General features: G+C 41.7%; 1 protein-coding gene across 8 annotated transcripts in view; it reads left to right on the top strand.

The window, feature by feature from the left end:
- SGCD (sarcoglycan delta) overlaps positions 1 to 20,578 on the top strand; it is a 326,687-nt gene that overhangs the window by 296,202 nt on the left and 9,907 nt on the right. For all 8 annotated transcript variants that reach the window (XM_065029705.1, XM_065029700.1, XM_065029701.1 and 5 more), the window contains one exon: positions 20,413 to 20,536. In XM_065029705.1, coding sequence (XP_064885777.1) covers positions 20,413 to 20,536 — 124 coding nt within the window. The remainder of the gene's footprint in view (positions 1 to 20,412; positions 20,537 to 20,578) is intronic.

Here is a 20,578-nt window from a genome sequence, read left to right as displayed (position 1 = left end):
GGGCAGGTGATGAGGATTGCAGAGATGTGATTTCAACCCAGTAATAGCCAAAAAACAGGTAAGTGGCTCCAAGAAAGCTTGACAAACAAGTTCAGAAAGGCGGCTCGGTTCTCTAGAGATGGAGCAACTCTCCCAGGGTGTGGGCAGTAGCTGCAGGAGAAGAGCTTTTCCCCAGGGTAGGGTAACATGAATGGGTGTTGGGCTCTTGGGACCCTCCTGGCAGCTGTTTCCACAGCTGAAATCAGATGCAATTCCTGTCTCTCCTGTTAAGTTGACCTCGGTTCATGAGTTCTGTCTTGCTTTCCACAATACAAAAACACATTCTCTCCCTCTTTGCCTGGTTTCATGTCATTAAGGACAGTTGTGGGAAGGCTGGCTGAAGACATGTTATGAAGTGACACTGGGGAATCGAGCAAGAAAGTAAATCAAAAAAACCCCAAAACTTAGGCCATCAAGGATCGTAAAAGAGGTTGTAAAGCAGAGGGGAAATGGCCTCCTGGTGAGTTGGAGAACAGCTGAGAGAGCTGGATAATGAGGGGATGTGCTGCTGTAAGGAGATGTTCCCTGCCAGTGAACTCAGTGAAAATCTGCTTATATTTGATATAATAATGGCAAAAAGCAAGGCACAAAGGGTTTATGCTGCTAGTGCTGAACTGTGTGGCAATGATAAAAATATGTCATGTCTTGTCCACTTCCTTAAGCATTGACCTTTGAAAAGACGGAGAAAGAAGTAAAATGTCAATTTAAATTTTTTGATTAAGGATTTGGTGTCTTAACTTTAATGAAGGAGTAATAAATATAAATGGATAGTAATGGAAGATTATTAGAGCTGTTCATTTTGATAAAAAATATGCAGTATCTTCTCATGCAATGCCAGAGGTTAAAGAATATTATTGCTTCCTAAGGTTTCTGAGATTAAATTCTCTTTTATGACCCACAAGGTGTGATTGAAAATGTGTGCATGTGAAATGGTTTGTAATAAATTCATATTGCAATAAAAGTCTCTTTAGAAAAAACAGGATATCTTACAAGAATCAGCTGAGGAGATGTGTCTTAAGATGGAATTTTTTTTATAAACCCGGAGAATTTCACTTTGGAATCTCAAGTGCTGCCAGAGGGATCACCTGGAAAGCACAGAGAAACCTGTGGAAAGGTCCTGAGCTTTCAGCCAGTGGTTGAAACCCAGAGTTGTCTGGGTTAAAAACTACTACTTGACTTTATTAACAGGCTTTTTCTGGTTTATACACTTCTAATTAATTACAAATGACATTTCTGACAGAGCCTTTTAGGGTACAAAAATTAAGTCCTTTGTAATTGCTGTTCATTTCTGTCTAAAGCCTCCAAACCTTTCAATACCAGATAATCAATTCTTGTTCCCATGGAGCAGAAGCTGCTGGAGATTTGGGCGATGCATTTCCGTCCCTCACCAAATCCAAACCATGAGGTGTATATCATACTTCATGGCTTAATTCACTAATATTTTTTTGAAGTACAGAATGCTGCACACTTCCATAAATGCTCAGGATTTTCTCTATGGGATGATCAGACTGATTGTATCAGGAAAAGAGTAATTCTTCATTCACTTGGGCACAGTTCCTCATCCCAACTATCAGGTCATGCCTAATTCTTTGCAAAAAAAAGCATCAAGGGCAATACAGCTAAAGAGAGTGGAAAATGGTGCACTAAATCTCTCATAGTCCTTTCCTCCTTAGCATGTGACAAATTTTCTAAAATACCCACTAAATATCTTGATTTTATGGGTTCACAGTTGAGCAGTGGGGTATCATTTAATCTCTCCATGCCTTGGCATTGTTCTGAACAGTGAGAGAAGACCAAGCAATGACTTTGTCAGAACATTTTGCAGAGCTCTGATGTGGATGGCATTCAGGCAACATCACACCAGGAGTCTAAATCTATGAGTCTAGAGGTTAGTTACAGATAGATAGAATAAATCAAGCAATAAAGGATGTCCATGAAAAAGGATGCTGCCTCTTAAATTAAGACACTTCAGAGTTCACCCTAAACCTCTGACATATATTCAATCACTCTGCCTGCCATCACAGTCTGAAATATATTTCAAGGTGCCTGCTTATTTTATGCTGTAACCTCTAATAAATACATGCACATTTTCAATGATGTTGCATCATAGCTTGTGAACTGGTGTGACCTGCAAGGGGAATCAGTGTCAATGCAATGGGAGTTCTCCAGGCAAAGGTGTTCAGGTACACGTTAAAAGTGCTTCTCTGACTCACGTAGTACGTCACAGTGTCTGTGTGATGCCAAAGTGAGTGCTGGTTTCATGATCATCTCTTTGAAGAAGCTTTCCTCCAGCTGGATTCCAGTTCTCTCTTTCTGAGTGAAGCCAAGCATGTGCTATTTCATTAATGTTTGGCTTCCCTTGTCCAGGCTTTGGTCGGTTACAGCACTGGCTAATCTACCAATGTGACTGAACTATTCCACGATAAATTACATACATTATTAGGCTTGAATTTTCAGGGGGGAAAATATTTTTTAAAAAGGTAACTTGATATAAACAAAAGAAACAACTTTGGCTGTGCTTTTACTTAGAGTAATGAATAGCAAAATTAGCCTTCAAGAGCTAGGCTGGGATTTCATCAGAGACACTGAATACTTGCGTATAATGGTTCTCCAAATGGAGATTGTGGCTCTCTTAAAAGAACGATCACAAGACTTTTGTAGAACCAATCCTTAAAATTGACCATCCCTTGATTTTTAGTAGCTGTAAGGAATTATCAGTGTGGCATTGATTTATGGAGCTATCTAGACCACTTCTGCAGAGCTTCCTTCTTTTTGGAGCTGAGTATTCTGGGAAGCTGCTGGTGTCTGTGTTATCCATCAGAACCTGTCAGCCACTCTCCATATAGTTTGCTGCAGTCAGAAAAATGCAAAATTCTTCTTAAAAAAGGTGATTTTCTACAGTTCAAGAAGCACATTTTCTGAAAGAGATTAACAGTGAAGGAGAACAGGCAATGACTACTATTAGTCAATATTTCCAAAAGTAACTTAAGACAATTGAGCATGTAATTTAAGAAATTCAATTTTTTTTATGCCTGATTTTTTTGGAGTATGATGGTCCATATTGTATAAATATCAGGGTCATGAGCTGGTCATTTTAAAAAAGAATGTTAGCATGTTGGGCAATGCTGGCATTATCTATTTGGTTTAAAAAAAAAAAATGGAATCAAACTTTTAGAAAAAAAGCAGTTGATGGTTTAAATGCTTGTGGCCACTATAGGAATGTGCTGACTTTGCAAATCTGACTCAACTACTTGAAAAATTATGGGATTTACTTTCAGTGAGAGGCTAGAGGCAAAGGGAAGAGACTGGGATGATCAATTAATGCATGAGCATAGTATGGCGTGTCCCTCTGGGATGCCACTGAACTTCTTCTCATAAAAGACCGTGTAATCTGGACTTCTTAGTATGTCGGATTTACCATGTGTTTTTAACACACCTATGCACATATGCAAAAGTGCTATAGGTAGTGAGGGAGATGCAATGCCTTGTTCTTTTATTGACTTGTCTGTTTTCTTTTGGCCTTAAAGTTGCCACAGTGCCAAAGTCCAAAGAGTTTATTACTTGTGGATTAAACACTTTGGATAGTGTACAAATGTAGACAGTTATACACAATGTTACTTTCCTCTGAATATTTACTGCTTTATCCTCAAGGGTAGAACAGCTATTTCCTTTCTCAAACCTTAATATTCTCAACAGAGATGGTGAGGCTGTTGTTTCAGTGTTATAGCTAGATTTTTACCATGTGTAAATTCCATTCTTCTGTGATGTGTAAGGTTCTGATCACTGAGGAGTTAATGAAGGTGCATGTGGACGGGCAGCCAGCAAGCACATCACGCTGTGGCATTGGGCAAGTCACTCAGAAATATTCTGGCAGCTTTGCCATTAGCACAGCTCGGCTTTTCCTGCTGTGCGCTCTGCTAATATAAATATTCCGGAGCTGCTTTTATATGTACGCAGGCCACCAGCATGCGTCTTTGCTTTTTTCCTGAAAACCTACCATTTCTTATGTTAAAATAGGAGAGTTTAGAGCTATTTGAATTCTATTTCTGTATTCCCAGCACAGAGTGCAGTGAGAGCTGGACATCATGGTTGCGGGACAAGCTGTATTCCTCTCCCTGACTGCATCCACCAGGTCCTTTCCCTTCTGGAGTGGGATGCCAAACGTCTCCCATTTCCACACTTGGTGCACGATGCAGGGTGCTGCAGAAGTAGCTATGCTGGCTTTGGCACTGGAGAGGGACAGCCCAGGCACCTGGCAGCTCTGCATGGGATCGTTTAGGCTCCCACTATTCGAGTTGCTCCATGTAGTAACGTTCTCTGTGCGTCTGCTGTGTCTGCTGTGTGGGTTTAACTGAGCTCAAGGGCTGATGTTCCTGTTCCTCAACAGTAACTGTGCACAGCACAAATGTGACTGTCCCCACTGGTAACTTTGACGTCTCCAGCAGCAGAAAGGACTGGTAAATCTGTCTCAGAAGAGCTCACGGCCTAATTTGCCAAGCCCAGTGCCTATTGTGTAGTCTAGTTCACTCTCTCAGTGGAAAGCAAATAGAAAAATCATTTTCACAGTGCCCAGCAATGTTTATCTTCCAGGTTGGCTGGCCTGCAGTGACATTAGTGTCCCCAGAGTTTCTGAACTTGATTATTTTCAGTTGCTGCTTGCCTGCTTGAAGCGGTCCTAGTCCACTCTCCAGTGTGTTCCTCCTGCCAGTCACAATGGGAACACCAATCAAAGCTCATATTTACGGCTCTATAGATGACCAGGGTCACAGAGCACAGGTCTAGTGGGAACAATTAAAACAGTTCAGTCCAGTTATATCTCTTTAAGCTCTCCTCACATTACAACTCTAACTAGAACAGTCAAGTTAAAGCAGCATGACTGTCAGGATGTGACTACTTTATAAAAGATAGCCCTTAGAGGAGATAAAGATGCTCTGTATACTGTCATCTGTAGAAGCGTGCTGGGAGTGTAGTCAGCATCGCTGGATAACAAGCTTGCCCGAGTTTGACTCTGTGTCCCAGCTGCCCGAGCTGGTCCCTGCAGAGCCGACCGTGCGCTGAGCTGGGTAGACGTTCCATTCGGAGGAGCTGGGCTCTCCGCAGGCTGTGGAAAGGCAGGTCCTGCCTTGTCCACCATCAGTGCTGCTGGGATGAAGCTGTTTGAACTCTTTTGAAGTGGCAGAGTATATTTATACTGGTTTGAGGGGGGTTGTGTGTTTTCAGTGGTTTTGCCCTGGGTACTCTGTTATTGTCATGACCTATAAATTGAACATTGCAAATTTTTGTTTTTAGGGTAACAGCAAATGTTTATACTGGTGAATCCTGTGATGGCAGTACACAAGAAAAAAAGAGGAATGTGGGAATCACTGGAATGAGATGGAAGGAAGAACTGCAGTGAACTTAATATTATCTAAAGGATAGAAATTAATTATTTGGCAATTTCCAAGTCTTGTAAGAGGCAGCTGTCTCCTGCTCCCCTCCTGTTTATGTCAGAGTCAGGTTCTATTGAGAGGCCTGTGTGATGGGATTCATGATCCCATTGTCTGTGTTTTATTGAGTCCAGAGACAAAATATGTTCCTTCCATTGAGCATTAATGAGGCATGTTACGTAAGAATGAAAATCATTTAGGCCAGAAGATCCAGCAAGAGATACTATGTGAAGATAAAATACAGTTACCTCCTCCCTACTAAGGAAACTTATCTGAAGGAAGTTTTCTGCTGTATTTCTCTGATACAGACATATAGATTTCTCTGAGCTTTATATGGCAGGCTTGATATTCCATGTCAAAACAAATGATCTTTTAGATTTACTCACTCCAGTGTTTTATCCCAGCACCGGTGCTGGGTAACATTAGCAAGTGCGTAGTGGTACTGGTTTGGACTGGAAGGTCCAATGTTGAATGTGGCTTCTCAGCATGGTGCATGGATGTGACACGATTTTCCTTGGGGCCAGAAAGTGAGGACTGGATTCACTATTCTGGAACAGGAATTAACTGCTCCTGGCTGCTGGGACTTGGGGATGTTACAAGGAATGCTGAATTTCAGTGTTCCCCGTGCTTGGGGTGCAACAGAGCAGTCTTAGCACGTAGCATTTTTCCGTCTGTGGGAAGCAGGTGACATTTGGAAACCTGGCAGAGTGGTAGCTTTGAATGGTAGAAATGAAGACATCTCATGTACTTTTTACTTGAAAGAACAGAAACACACCAGCATTTTAAAGAGAAGGGAAGAAATATACCCTGACTTCTGCCTTGCCTGGCCCGTGGTGGCTTTGGTTACTGACACAGATGAAGACCTTGTCAGTAATTTTCATTGGGAAAGTTTTAGAAGTGGTGGCCGCACACAGAAAATTGTCCATATTCCACATATACTGGAGGAACCCAAACAGAGTTTAAGTTCTTGCCAGTTTTAATTTTGCCCTCCTGCTGTCTACTGAGCAGACAATCAATATATAGTGTTAACATGACTGCTGAGAAATACCATGAGGGTGCCAGCAATTCAGAAAAAGGAAGGAATTCCAGGAAAAAAGAATTACACCTTACAGCTGTGATTGCTATTGGTTTCAAAGGCAGTAAAATAACTTTTTTTTTTTTTCTCTTGTAATGTTTCTTCATTATTGTTATTATTTTGTTTGGCCATGCAAAGGAAGAATTAAGGTTGATTTTAAGGTCCAATTTCCTTTCCCATGTTATGTTTCCAAGGTAACTCTATTGACGTCTTTCAAAGGCCATACTTGGGAAGTCAGGGGGGTTACTTCTGTGTACCTGGGGGCAACTGCACTGCACAAGACCTTCTGGTGAAGTTCCTTGTGGAGAGAATGGCTCAGGGCCATGCTCTGCAGCAGAGGTGGCAGTCTGCTATGAGAAAATTTTCATTTGAGTTGATTTGAGCGCTAGGAGAATCATAGAATCATTTGAGTTGGAAGAGACCCTCAGGATCATCAAGTCCAGACATAACCTAATCTAACTCTAGCACTAAACCATGTCCCTAAGAACCTCGCCTAAATGCCTTTTAAACACCTCCAGGGATGGTGACTCCACCACTGCCCTGGGCAGCCTGTTCCGATTCCTGACAACCCTTTCTGGGAAGAATTTTTTCCTAATATTCAATTTAAACCTCCCCTGGTGCAACTTGGGGCCATTTCCTCTGGTCCTATCACTTGCTATTTGGGATAAGAGACCAAATCAGCAGCAAAGAGTTTCCTGTATCACTTGGCTGTCTTGAGAAGAATTACTCCTCTTGGGCTGTGCTGAGCTGTCCCCACCGCTGCTATACTGCAGTGAACCCAAGGAGCTCTAAATGCTCTTGCCCATGGTCACAAAGGCAGTTCATCATGGGGCTGGGAATTCAATTCAAGTGCTTCAGCCACAAAGCCAGTCCTCCTACCTGCCTGCCTCTGTTTTTAAAAACCAAATAAAATAGAGTAAAAAGAAATTAAATTCCCAGCTATGAAACCTGTTCTGGGAAGTGGTTATGTCACTGAGTGGTACTCTTCTGACATCTTTTTTGTTTTATTCATTTCATTTCAGTTCCATTTGACCTCTTCCATTAGCAGCTGTACTTGTCTCTTTGTTATCTGCTAAAAAGTCATATAAGGGAGGTGATTACGGTCAAAATGTAGACTTGCCCAAAGGAAGATGGAAGGAACCTCATGGAAGTCAAGAAATCATTTTCTCATGTGCTGTGGTTGACCCAAGGAGCTGGAGAACAGATTTCGTTGCCTTAAAACAAACAAAGTCAACAACCTACAGCATGGATGCCTGTGACATGGATGCCTCCCTTTTAGCTGAGGAAAATATCATCTAGCATATCTCTCTTGAAAGATTGCCAAACCTTACCTTAAAATGTGTATTTTACTTAGGAGTGATTACATGAAAAATATAAACAGAGAACAGTTTCATTTTTAGCTGAAGACAAATTGATGCTAAGAATCTGCAAAATATCGTATTCCCAGAATTAAAATAGTCCCTTTGGAGACATCTCTATACTCAGTTTTTCAGTAAATTGGCTTGCTTTGTTTGTTTGTTTGGCGATCTCTTTCTCTCTCTTCTCCATTCCTCCCTCTACCCACCCACACAATCCCTTTATTTTCTTCTCTGCACCATTTCCCAACCTATTTGCCTTGTCATATTTGAAAGCAAGAAATTAGTTGGAAAACTCCACTAGATTTTTTAGTTCTAGGCTATCAAAGAGCTTTGAGATTAACTTCTTCAAATACTCCCCATCCTTATCATTGGCCTGGCCAAACTCCTCAGTGCCAAAATGGCAGAGGCTCAGAACCAGTAACCCAGAAGAGCACTGGGCCGCTCACCCCATCTCTGTCCTCAATGGTCTTGCCTGTTCCTTGGCTTTGTCTTGGTGTTCTTCCAGAGAAGATGTGTTCATTTTCCACATATTTCTGTTCTCTGTTGCACATTGTAAGTTGCACAGAGGAAAATTTTCCAGATTATCAAAATACGTTATGAAGCAGTGTTATAAAGAGGGGTGTAGAGGAATCTTCAAATGGATACTTATTGAAAATTGTCTGTCTTGCTAAAAGGCAGGTTTCAGTTCAGCTTGGTTTGATACAGGACTGAGAAGCTGATGTCCAGGCTGGTTTATGACAGAAATCAGATTACGCACTCGTTACCAGCCTATTCGGTGGTAGTATCCCGACCTAGACAACGTCTTTGTGATCCCTCTTTGCCATGCCAGCTTTGGCAAGTAGTAATAAGTGTGGGAAAAAGCATCAAATTTAGTGATTGCCAGTCTTCTCATCCTGTAAAAGGCATTTTTTTTCTCGTTAGAGCCAAGTCCTGCATCTCTTTTCATGGTCATAGTTGCTTGCAGAAGGAAATGTGTGCACGTGTGATTAAGAGAGACTGCTTTGTGTGCCAGTCAGCGGGGCAGGGAATTGCAGCTGGGAATGGGAATTGTGCCTCTAATCAGGGAACAAGGCTGTGAACAAGTGGTCAGGAGGGTGAACCAGCTCCCTAGCTCTGAGCACGAGCCCAGCACATTTGGAAACAGGATAGCGCAGTATTGTTGAATAATAATGGGCTGGTTTGGATCATTGGAGTTTGGATCATTTCTGTGGCCTTACGCATGCAGACACACAACTGTATTGCTGCTGTAAAATGTGACTGTGAAAGAGGCCACAACTTTGGCATATGTATCCCTTTAGATTTACAATTTGCATTTTGTGAAGTATACTGGTACAGAAAATGGTACATCTGCTTAAAAATGGAAAGCAACTGAAAACCTGTTATGTGCTCTATATAGCTCTGATCAGAGGGGGAAAAAATGACTACAGATTTGTGGTTGACAAGCTTCAGAAAAGGTTCAACAGAGTGTGAAAATTGACATTTAGCAAATAGCAATTCAGCCTTCATTTTTTGTGAGGCTGCTTGAAATAAACTGCAGGTTTTAAACAAAATGTTTGGTCAGTTGTTATTGGATGTTGCTTGTCTCATTACTGCAGTTAATTAAAAGGGGTGACAAAAAGTCAAAGCCGGAGTCAATAAGTTTGTTAATAAAGATTTAATTTGGTGGAATCATTATAAATCGACTGTACAATGAGTAGCTGTGCCACAGCAGTATGAGTGTCTGAAGGTCTATAAATGGGTTTTCAGAAATAGCCGTCAGGTTGTAGCCAATTTGTCATGCTAAATAAGCTCTTCAAATCCACTTAGGCAAGTCTGTACATGTTTCCAAAGGATATCACCACCAAGTTAGATGATGCATACAGACAGACCTTTTTTTCCCAGCAGGTTTTATATTCTACCATTTCAAATCCTTTTTACTTTTGTTATCTCTATATTTCTTATTGTAAGTGATTTACTACTAAGTCCAATCTTTTTAGAAGGAGTAGAATAAATCATTGGAGAAAAAGTAAATAACCACTGAAGAAAGCACAATAGGCTGAACCTGTGTGCTACTCATGTGAGATTTTAATCTACCTGACCCTTTTCCCTCATGTCTGACCAAATGGCAGGTAAAAATCCCCTGACAGATGGAGTTTAAAATGAATTTAAACATTGAAATATATATATCAACATTTCATCTCTTTGTAAAGCAGTTCTGATTTAGAAGACTGCATGTGAAGTACTGATGATAATGACTGCAATATTGGTGTAGCACTGCATCCAGGCCAGTAACCTTCATGTTTGAGTGTGTCTGGTTATCACAAGAAAGTATCTTCTCTGTCAGTGATGACATGCTGGTCTGCTCAGCAGGATTACTTAACACCCCAAAAAAACAGAAGAATAAGATAAACATCTTGTATGGTGCACTCTTCTTCCAAAGTAGAGCAGAGGAGCAAGCCATGAAAGTGGTGGAGATTTGGCCCAAATTGACCCAGTGGCCAACCACTGACGGCACATGGAAGTCACCCCAAAGTAGAGCACTGTATAATGTCTCTGTTAATGAACATTTTATGGGTTAATCTAGCATGTTTTAGCTGACTCAAGTACCATCTTTCCATCGGGTTTTATAATTTTAGGCCTACCAGGTGGCTTTTGTCCTCCTGCCACCATCAAGACACAAGTAAGAACTTCAGGAAAAAGCCCATTTAAGCCTCAGTTGTTACCTCCAGGTGACAATAAAGCTGTCCTTCTCCCTGCTCCAGGGGCTCAGGGTTGCTATGAAATTTGATGTCCCCACAAACCTTTTATGTGATGCGTTCATCTCGTCTGTGTTCCTAATGGCAGCACTTTTTTGGGCATCAAGTAGCAAGTGGTGTTAGTTGTCCCAATGAAGAGCTGCAACACTTTGTTTCTGTTTCTTTTTCTCCTCCGTGGCTTGATGACAGTATGTCAAGATAATACCCAATGTTAGCAGCCTGTTCTGTAATTCTGGTTGAAAGGGTTTCTTCCAATTTATGCCTTTTAATTAGAAGCTTTCAACCTGTAATTAGAAACTTACACCAACCCAACCTTTGTTTCTGAAAAATTGCATTTGTGGTTTAGGCAATTCTGTAACATAAAAAGTAATTATTTTTCTTCATGTGTGAAATGAGAGTGCTCATTAATGCACCCAACAGGCAGAGGATTTTGTTTTGTTTCAATTTGTTTTGGTTTATTGCAATAAGTTACATAACAAAGTATATCACACAAGCAAAAAAACCCAAAAAGGTGGTTTAGGTAGTAGATGGGGCATATCTAACCAGAGATTCTGTTACTTCGCCACTCTGGGAGTGCAGACAAGCTGGGGTCAGGGGAGCAGAGGCTTGGCTGTGCTGCAGCTCCAAGCCCCCGAGTCAGAAGACACCAGCATGAGACCATTACTTGACCAGTTGTGATGCAGACTACACAGCTCGTGACAAGAGACATTTGGCGGTGAGTTTTTTGTAATAATAATTACAGGCTCTGAAGTTCCATCTAGTGGCATCAGTAGCAGTGCTGTGGCTTAGTTAGAGCTCTTGCTCAGCCTGCTCGGTGATAATGTCATTTACTGTCCCACTTCTGATCACGGCAGGAGAGGGGACATCTGTCCTTTCATTTTGCTCCATCCAGAGCTGACTCTTTGCTCCTGCTTCTCACACTGTCTCATGTGGCTGGTTCCTGGTAGAGATCATGGTAACATACAGGGCTATCCTCCATGGCCGGGGTGTCAAACTCATTTTCACCAGGGACCACATGAGCCTTGCAGTTGCCTTCAGTGGGTCGAATGTAATTTTAGGACTGTGTAAATGTAACTACTCCTACATTTATACAGTCCTAAAATTACACTCAGCTCACCGCAAGGCTCATGTGGCCCCTGGTGAAAATGAGTTTGACGCCTCTGCTCTATGGGCTGAATCTTCTCGGTCCGACCTGTGATGCGCTGGTTTTATTGATCACACCTGTTCTCTCAGCTGATAACATCTTTGCCAAACAGTGCCGGGTGGCACTATCCCTGCTCAGGATGTGGCCACTCAGCATCTTCTTCTGGCCATAGTCAGGCCATGTTACATGGAGGTTTCCCACCATGTGGCACACTAATGACTCTGGATATTCCATTTTACCAATTAAGGCTGAAAGACTGAGCCTGGCAGGACAGAATTAATCCTGCAGACAGCTCTCCAATCAGGTGTGTCAGGCACAGCAGGGATTCGGAGTAAGACCCATCTACTCACAACCCACCGGGTGAGGACAGCGAAGATGCAGTCATCTCTATACTTAAAAAAAATAGGAATAATTCATTTTGCATCTCTGAATCCCTTCCCTGGCCACTGAAACACACTGTCGTCTTAAACCACATCTGTATTTACCACACATCATTTTCAGCTATCTCCCAATTACTATGATAATTTCCTTCCTTGATTTATAAGCAACAGATTTTTTTAATTATACAGATGATTTTAATTTTCTCAGCCATACCTCCACTTTGTTAAACATTAATCTCCTACTTTCCTCTTCGACAATCTCTGCCCTTCACCATTTCTCTAGTTCATAATGAAACTAGATCTCAATAGTATTACACAATACATTTTTCTCCCTATATTAATTTGATATCATCTGTTTGATCTCTGGTTTTGTCTTCTAAATACTAGATTTGGCTTTTTGTAAACTGTTCCATAAATCACTTAAATAGTCAAAACCTCACAAACTCTAAAACATTTAGGACAATTTTGCATAATTACATCTCCTTCAGCAATTCCCATGCTGTAGCATGGCAGTCAGTCACAAAGAATTTACAGTTGTATTTTGATTTTTCCATGTTTTTCTAGTTTTACTGCTGAATAAGCTTTGGCTAGTGCAGAGTGTACTGGAAGACTACAACAGAGAACTTGCATTGTGGTGGGAGAAACTACAGGCTCAAACTTTTCTTCTTGCTGAGGGATGACATCTTTTTCAGAGGTAGATAGAAGCTGTTTCTTACCTGGTTAGTGCTGCAAGCCGGTACCATTCCTACACACTCCTCTGGTTCTCGTTTGTCTAAACCCACTGAAATCTTCTTTCAATATTAGCCAAGCATCTTCCTAATACTGGCTTTGACTTGCTTCGTAATGGTTTCAAAACCACTCCTGTTACTTAGTTAACCCTCCTCCCCAAGTTGTTGTCTCAGAAGAGACTTTAAGATATTTACCACTATATGGTCAGGACAGTATTGTTTTAGCATGGACTCTGTTTAGGAAAAGTTCACTAAACACAGTACCCGCAGCATAAACTAGGTGAAAAATAGATAAACTGCTTTGTTTGGCACTGAGCTGAAGTTAGCAAAACCTGCAGCATGTTTATTATATTTCTTGTGTTTAAACACCTCTTTTTGTATTGCAGATGTAAGAGCTCTAGTTTAAAAAAACAAACAAAATGCACTAATAGAATAAGGAAAGGAAAGTTGTAAAATTATATATAAGGCATTAGCTTGAGATGGAATTAGCAGAGCTGAAGCAGGGAGAAATGGTCAGGACTTGATAGATGCAATAACTAGGAGGGGAGGATGGAGAGAGGGGACAGGTACCCACAAACACACACTCTTGCCTGTTCGTTCATCCGTCAGGGCTGCAGCACTTGTAGGACTATTCATGCAGTGTGTTCACTGGGTTCCCTATCCAAGGAGATATTAAAGCTTACAAACAGTGTTAAGCACAAGGGTAATTCATATTATTTTCTCAATTCCTTTTTCTCTTGACTCAGCTTTGTACAAAATCTCTTTAGCATCTGTGTTGCCCAAATACAGACAAGCAAAGTTGTTACGCCTCTTGCCATTTGAACCAGACTTATCTCTGGCTCAATTAGAAGACTATAATTTCCAATAAAGCATCATTAGACCTCTGCTCCTGTCAGGTCTCTGACAGATTTAACTGGATTTTCCTTACGAATTAGCCGTGGTTAGTGGATGATAGCTGGAAGAATCTTCATTCATTGTCCACTAGATCGTATTAGGAATTACATGAGGCTTTAGACTACCAGCCATAAAGATCTGTTTCAGAGTGTGGCTGCACTGGAATTGCCACTTATTAGATTTGCAGCATAAACACTGAAAACTGTATGGTGATACACAATTTTGAACTAAACAGTATTTACAGTGATGGGCAGAATTTACAATTAGATTACATGATAATAATAAATCCTTGTTTACTTCTGTAATTAATGCTCCTAAAAAAAATACCGTGGAAACCTTCCATAAGCAAGATTTGTTTCTGCTGATTGAGACTGTAATCAGATGTCACCATTAAAACAGTAACTGGTGTGCTTCATTAAAATGTAATTGAAAACAAGATTTATGTCAATGCTAGGCAATAAATAACAGGGATACGTATTTCATTATTAGCGATGATCTCTTCTGCAAGCTCTCAGAGTACTTGCTGCTTTTGTACCGGCCCACGTACGTCACATTTTGTCAAAATCATGGTATCTTAGAGTAAAAGAGACATTGTGTATTTTGATTTTAACCTCTCACTCTGGTGTACCAAGGCCACCTGCCTTCTTTGCTTCTTCCTGTTTTATATTAGGCTCACTGTTGTTGCCATATTTTAGCTTATTTTGTTCTAATGAAATGGCAGTGCTTACCGGTAGGAAGAAAATCTTGTGACAAAAGGCAGAGCTCAGGGCAGAGCCTTTTGGTCTTTCGGAGAGGACAAGTCTTTGTTTGAACTTACGATCTGTTGAGGTTTTCACCAGCTGGGTGCGGACCCAACCACTTGCCTCTACCCCTGAACTCTTTCTGTTCCACTACAAGCAGAGGTAAGGAAATTAAAAAGAAAGTTTAAAAGCATTCTAGAAATAGAACCTAAGCCTGGTTTCTCTGCAGTTCCATAAAAGCTAATTAACTTGCAATTAATGGAGAGAAAAGTATTGTGTTTTCTTCTGTGAAGAGATATATATAGGATAACACACAAATATCAGAGCCAAAAGTGTAAGTCGCTGTGAATGGGTGATTCCCATTGATTTCATTGAAACAAGGGAGTTAGAATTGAAAACAAATTTCAACCTGAGATACTGGTTCATTACCAGAAATTGATGGAGTTCTACGTTTACTTGCTAGCATAATTTACCAATTGTATGAGATGTAAGCAGGCACAGTGGTAACATTGGCTAATTTTATGCTCAATGTGAAATCTTATAGCTGGTCAGATGGATACCATAAGAAATAATTAGAGTCATTAGAAATAATGGGCTACAGCTGCAGTAATACATGCTCTATTCTCAGTCCAGAGGTTTCTAAGCAAAATTAAATTAGCTCATGCTACCACAGTGCTGCATCATGTGCTCCGCACCTCCTGAGAGTAAACTTCTTTTTCCATTTCCATACTGCAGGCAAAGTTTGTGCCCCTCCACCCCAAAAAGTCCCCTGTTGGGGCCAAGAAATTTTGAAGCTTGGGCCCATTTCTTGCAAATTTAAAAAAGTGGCAGCAATAGATCTCCAGCTCACGTTAACTCCTTTCACATGTTGAGGATCGTCCCTCTAATGTGCTGCAGCCTTTGATACCAGCCACAAATGGCAAGTCCTGTTTGCATCAGTGCTGAACCCAAGCAGATATTCCCCCCCCTGAACTATTTGCGTTAAATTCTTCTCTTTTAAGGAAATTCTGTCCATTTTATTGGAAGCATGCCAGCATGCCACTACTGCCTTCAACTCTGTGGTATCCTGCCTTCTCCCCATATTCTAAAGGGTGTTCATAAGTAAGGAAAGCAGTCCATTATCCTGGAGGGGATGAGAGGGACAAGAAGGCTGGAATGCTACTGGAGTGATTAATGAGGCTGTTTATGATGAAGGAAATGCAAACTAGAAATCTGGGTAAGTAATGATCTTTCCAAGAAAATGACTTTTACTGGAACCACAATACAAACTCACTGACTTCCTTTAAATTATTGCTGAAGTTTTCAAAGTGAAGCAGGGATGGCACTGAAAATTTTGCTCTCTTGTTGATTCCCAGGAGCTCAAAATTTCCAGCGATAGCAGGAAAGGGGTTCACTGCAGGATACACGTGTGCCATCACCTCCCTTTAAAATGTGAGGTGCTTTGGTGATAGGTTTGAGTAAAAGGGCTTAAGAGGCACATTTAGCACTGTCCATTAAGCATGGTGATCTGGAGCAAGGCTCCCCCTGCATATATCATCTTGCACATGGATGTGCAGGCCAAGTGTGCTCAGTGGGAGGAAGAAGACTAACAGTATTTTTGATGAAGGGAAGAGCCTAATATTGCAGCTTTGGAAGGATCAGTTATCCATCTGCCAGCCATCTATCTTTGGCTATGATACTTACCTGGCCTCAGTTATTACAGTATGTAACTGCTTCACAACCACTAATATATTTATCTTTTCACCCTCCCTGTGGAGCTGGGAAGTGCTGTTACTTCTGTTGCAGAACTAAGACCTGAAATTAAGGGTCAGACTTGTTAAGACATTTAGGTGCTCAATGGGATTTTCAAAAGTACCTAACCCCCGTTGTAATAAGTGGAACCTGAGTACCTTGATAGTTCTGACAATCCTGTTACTTGTGTCTTGTCTTTTGAAAGTTTGGGCTTACATGACACCCCGAGATCCATAGGAGAGGTTCCCATGCTGTGGGTAGTCTCCCAGACAGGAGACTGTCCCTTCATCTACCTACTGGGACACTGTAGGTGGGACAGGAGCAAGGTTATGGCAGTGGGAAGAAGCAGCTTATCTCAGCCATGAATTCAGCATCCTGTAACTCTGTGGAGAGCAGAGAATTTGTCCTCGTCACACAGTTCTGTGAGAAAGGTCAGAATGCAGTCCTGGAAATACCGGAGCAAAAATAAGCAGCACCCACGGTCAATAAAAAGGGCTTATGTGCCAATTGCTGGGATGGAAAATTCAAGAGCAGGAGCAAATAATGAAACAATCTATATTCATGCAGCCACCTTTCTAGCCTGCTGCTGTAAGTACAGGCTTACGTCTAACTGGGAGGTGTGAATCCTACTGAAAGTCCTAAGTATTGCACTGGAAAACAAATGTTGATTTTGAACAAATTATCTGTTCATCACTAAATCATTTTCTTTCATTATTAGTCTCCAAATTGGTTCTGCTCTAAATGACAGAATTGGGTTTAAAAGCAGAGTGTCTCTTAAATATTTGATTCAAATGAAAGTATTCAGTAAACATTACTCAACCCCCCTAGAGCATAAACTCCTCAACTGCTTTCTCTGGCTTTGCATAGATTTTTCAGCTCCAGGTTTAAAGAAAGGTGTCTCAGGAATTCATTCAGGATATCAGAAAGTAATCAAATTAAATCCTTTACAATCATATGCTCCTCAGATGCCAAGGACACTTCTGTTAAAACCTTTCTGTCCCTTTTTTACAGTAGCCTAAATTGGTACAAAAGTCCCATGCAAACAGATGGAGTTGCACCGATATTGAACAGTAAGAGGGAACAGAGTCAGAGACTCCAAGCCCACGACACAAGTACAAAACCATGTGGCTGCAAGCCCAAGTTTCTCATCATTGGAAGAGCTGCACTTTGCTGTTACAGTACTTGCACTCATTACCATAGTTTCAAGGTTCTAGAACAACAACAACAACAACAACAACAAAACAGAAACAAAACCAAAAAAACTCACCAAATACAACTGGGTTTCAAAATGCTATTTTTGACATTAAAGGAATGGGTTTTGGTTAATGCAGCATCTCAGCAAGATTGCAGCTGTCTGTGCTAGTGATTGAAGATGACAGAGTGGAGGTCAGCTCAGCTAACTAAAAAACACGTGTTGCTGCAGGGAGCGGGGTGGATTACGGAGCAGCAACAAAGCCCTGGTGTTCTGTGCTTGTCACACATGACACCATGGGAGGTGCTGGAGAAAGCCCTTTGTGCAAGAAACTCTGGAGGGATTAGGACGTGTCTAAAATTGCATGGGTTTACAAGATGCTGTTATCCTGCATGTAGGTTTTCATTGGGTGGAGGAAGGAGAACAACTCAGTCACTTTTGTAGATATGTAAAGAGAATAAAGCTTTGGGACAGTGTTACCTAATAGTTTCCCAGGTACTCAGGAGCTTGGTCAAAGCATGAATTTAACTCAATTTGATGTTATGGACACCTATATGTACAGGGCAAGATATATAAGACAGTTCTCTCTTAATGCCCCGCACCATGGAAGGACATTCCCTGGTTTCCCAGCTCTCTGCACTCTCCAGTAAAGCAATGGTGTAAGACTGGGAGGCTGCTCCTTTACAGAACAGGAATTGAGAGCTGCTGTTGCAAATAAGTGCATTTGCACCGTGGTGTCTGGACACTGTTTTGCACTTACAAGATTCATTTCTCAGTGGGCAGAAGAGCTACACCATTAACATATGAGCAAATACATTGAGACAGCCAAGGCATCAAAGGAATTGAAGAGTCACCAAGATGTCAGAGAGCTGGAGAGTCACTTCTCTGTGATTCTTAGGAATTATTTTATCCTCAGGTTAGCTCAGCTGTCTTGGGATTTGGACACATCCTCTGGTGAATTTAGCTACAGTGACTTTAGACATTACTGGCCCCAGCTGTCTGCTTCTCCTCTGGAGGATCCTGCCTCAAGCAGAGGTGGAAGCAGGACATCTGTACCTGCATTCCAGCCACTGCAGCTCAGATCCTGGGGGCTTTGTGCAAGCAGAGCATCCTTTATTTTTCAGGGTAGACACCAGCTTGTGGGCTGCACCAGCAAGGATGACAGTGCACGGTATCCCTGGGCAGAAATCTCCAGGGAGAGTGTGGGACAGGCAGCATGTTAAGCCACAATAATTAAAGCCACCAGAGCGCATGTGCCAGAGCCCTGCGGCTGTGCACTGTGACTATTTTCACCATACAGAAATTCTAACAGATATTGGAAAGGCCGTTATTGCAATTGGAAGGTCAGAGGGAATCATATCCCAGGTAGCACTATTTAACGTCAATCATTCTTTGCAAGCTTTTTCTCCTCCATGCAATCTGCAATTCAATCAGGAAAGAAAAGGTGAATATCAGCAGTCTTAACCTTAGGTTCCTCATAAGGGAACCAGCCTGTGATACCAGTGGAGGGATCAGAAGAAGGTTTATGTAAGATACAGCTTTCGTGCAGAGCACAAACAAAAAGCAGCTCAGGAAAATTGTGCCAAGGCTGCTAAACATGTGACCATGCTCATTCCTTGGGCTGTGTATGCCTCAGTTCTCCCCTGAAATTTAGATTTAGTTGAGTCAGCCACTGTGGATGAGTTTGGAGTTTTGAGAGAAAAGTGTTCAAAAAAACAGTAATGCGAAGACACTAACAAGAGGGAAAGTCGTAACCCGAAAAGTGCCACACAGAGGGAACTGTGCCTTTGCTTTATTGAACTGTTGGCTGCAATAAATACAGCTGAATTCCCTCAGTCTCCCGTAATGTTGTCTCAGTACCAGCAGGAGTCCATTTAAGAATACACTTACTTGCACAAATGATTATATATGACAAGCAGAGAAACAGCTGAAGTGCCACTGCGGTGATGTGAGCAAATCCTGAGAGTGCCCCAGGAAGCTCAGTGGTTGTGTCCTGCCCTTGTGCTGCGTTTTCTGTCGGTGCTGCCCTTGTGCTTCGTTTTGTTGGTGCTCCTGCCCAAAGCAGTTGAAGCAAAGGAGCTTCTGTTCCAGTCCTCCTGCCTCCTTAACCTGGAGAGATCGTAGTCTAGATTTTGTGATGGTACAGTAAATAAATGGTGATAAAATCAACTAAGAGGATATTCCCAAAGAGGGAAAATTGGTTTTTATTAGCATTTTCAATACAGAAAGTAATAAGAGACTGTATTACAAAAAAGAGCCAAGTATAATACAAGACCAATGAATGGATAATCAGCAATGGGGACTGAACCTTGTGTTTCTACACCTTACAGCATTGACCTCACTTGCCTGAACTAAAAGGTTTGGCAGTGTTATACAGTGCTATAATGGGTTTGTCTGGTACCTGTGTGGACTATCCATGGTTAGGAGGATTTGAAGCACAGCAGAGGGGTGCATGGCTGTGTGCAGTGTGATGTTAGCCTAGGACTGGAGACAAGGATTTTTGGGGTCTTCAGCCTGGTTTTGTTCATTGATTTCATTATGTCTTTAAACTCTTCAAAACCTCACATTGTAGGGAGTCAGAACTAACTTGTTCCTGCTTGAACAGTGCTTTAATGAAGAAAAGTGCTGCACTCTCTGTGTAGGTACACTGCTTTGCCAATATCCCTCGTTAGCACTGATCATGTAGAAATCTGAACTTGCACGTGAGCAAGCAGATCATGGGGGAAGCTTTATTGCACCTTGCATCTTGATGCAGCATGGCAAAGTTAATACTAAATGTTAGCAGATTGGATCTGTGATGGTTTTTACCACATTGTTCATGAATTCTCGCCACTAAGCCAGGTGTGGATCTGAACGTCAGTAGGTCCTAAGGTGCCGTGCAATGGGCAGTCCAGCTGTGCAGGGTGACAGCCTGAGATTGAGCAAGAATATTCAAGCCACTGGGCTCTGTAACTCCCGTTTCTGTTCCAGACTGGAGTCACCGACGCGCGCGCTGGTGATGGAGGCTCCAAAAGGCATCGAGATCAACGCCGAGGCCGGCAGCTTGAAAGCCACGTGCAGGACAGAGCTCAGGCTGGAATCCAAAGACGGAGAGGTAAGCAAAGGGCATCAAGCCCCGCGACAAAAGCAAACCAAG

The sequence above is a fragment of the Columba livia genome, chromosome 14, assembly GCF_036013475.1.
Source record: "Columba livia isolate bColLiv1 breed racing homer chromosome 14, bColLiv1.pat.W.v2, whole genome shotgun sequence".
Taxonomy (NCBI): Eukaryota; Metazoa; Chordata; class Aves; order Columbiformes; family Columbidae; genus Columba; species Columba livia.
This window is presented reverse-complemented; position numbering and strand designations above follow the sequence as displayed.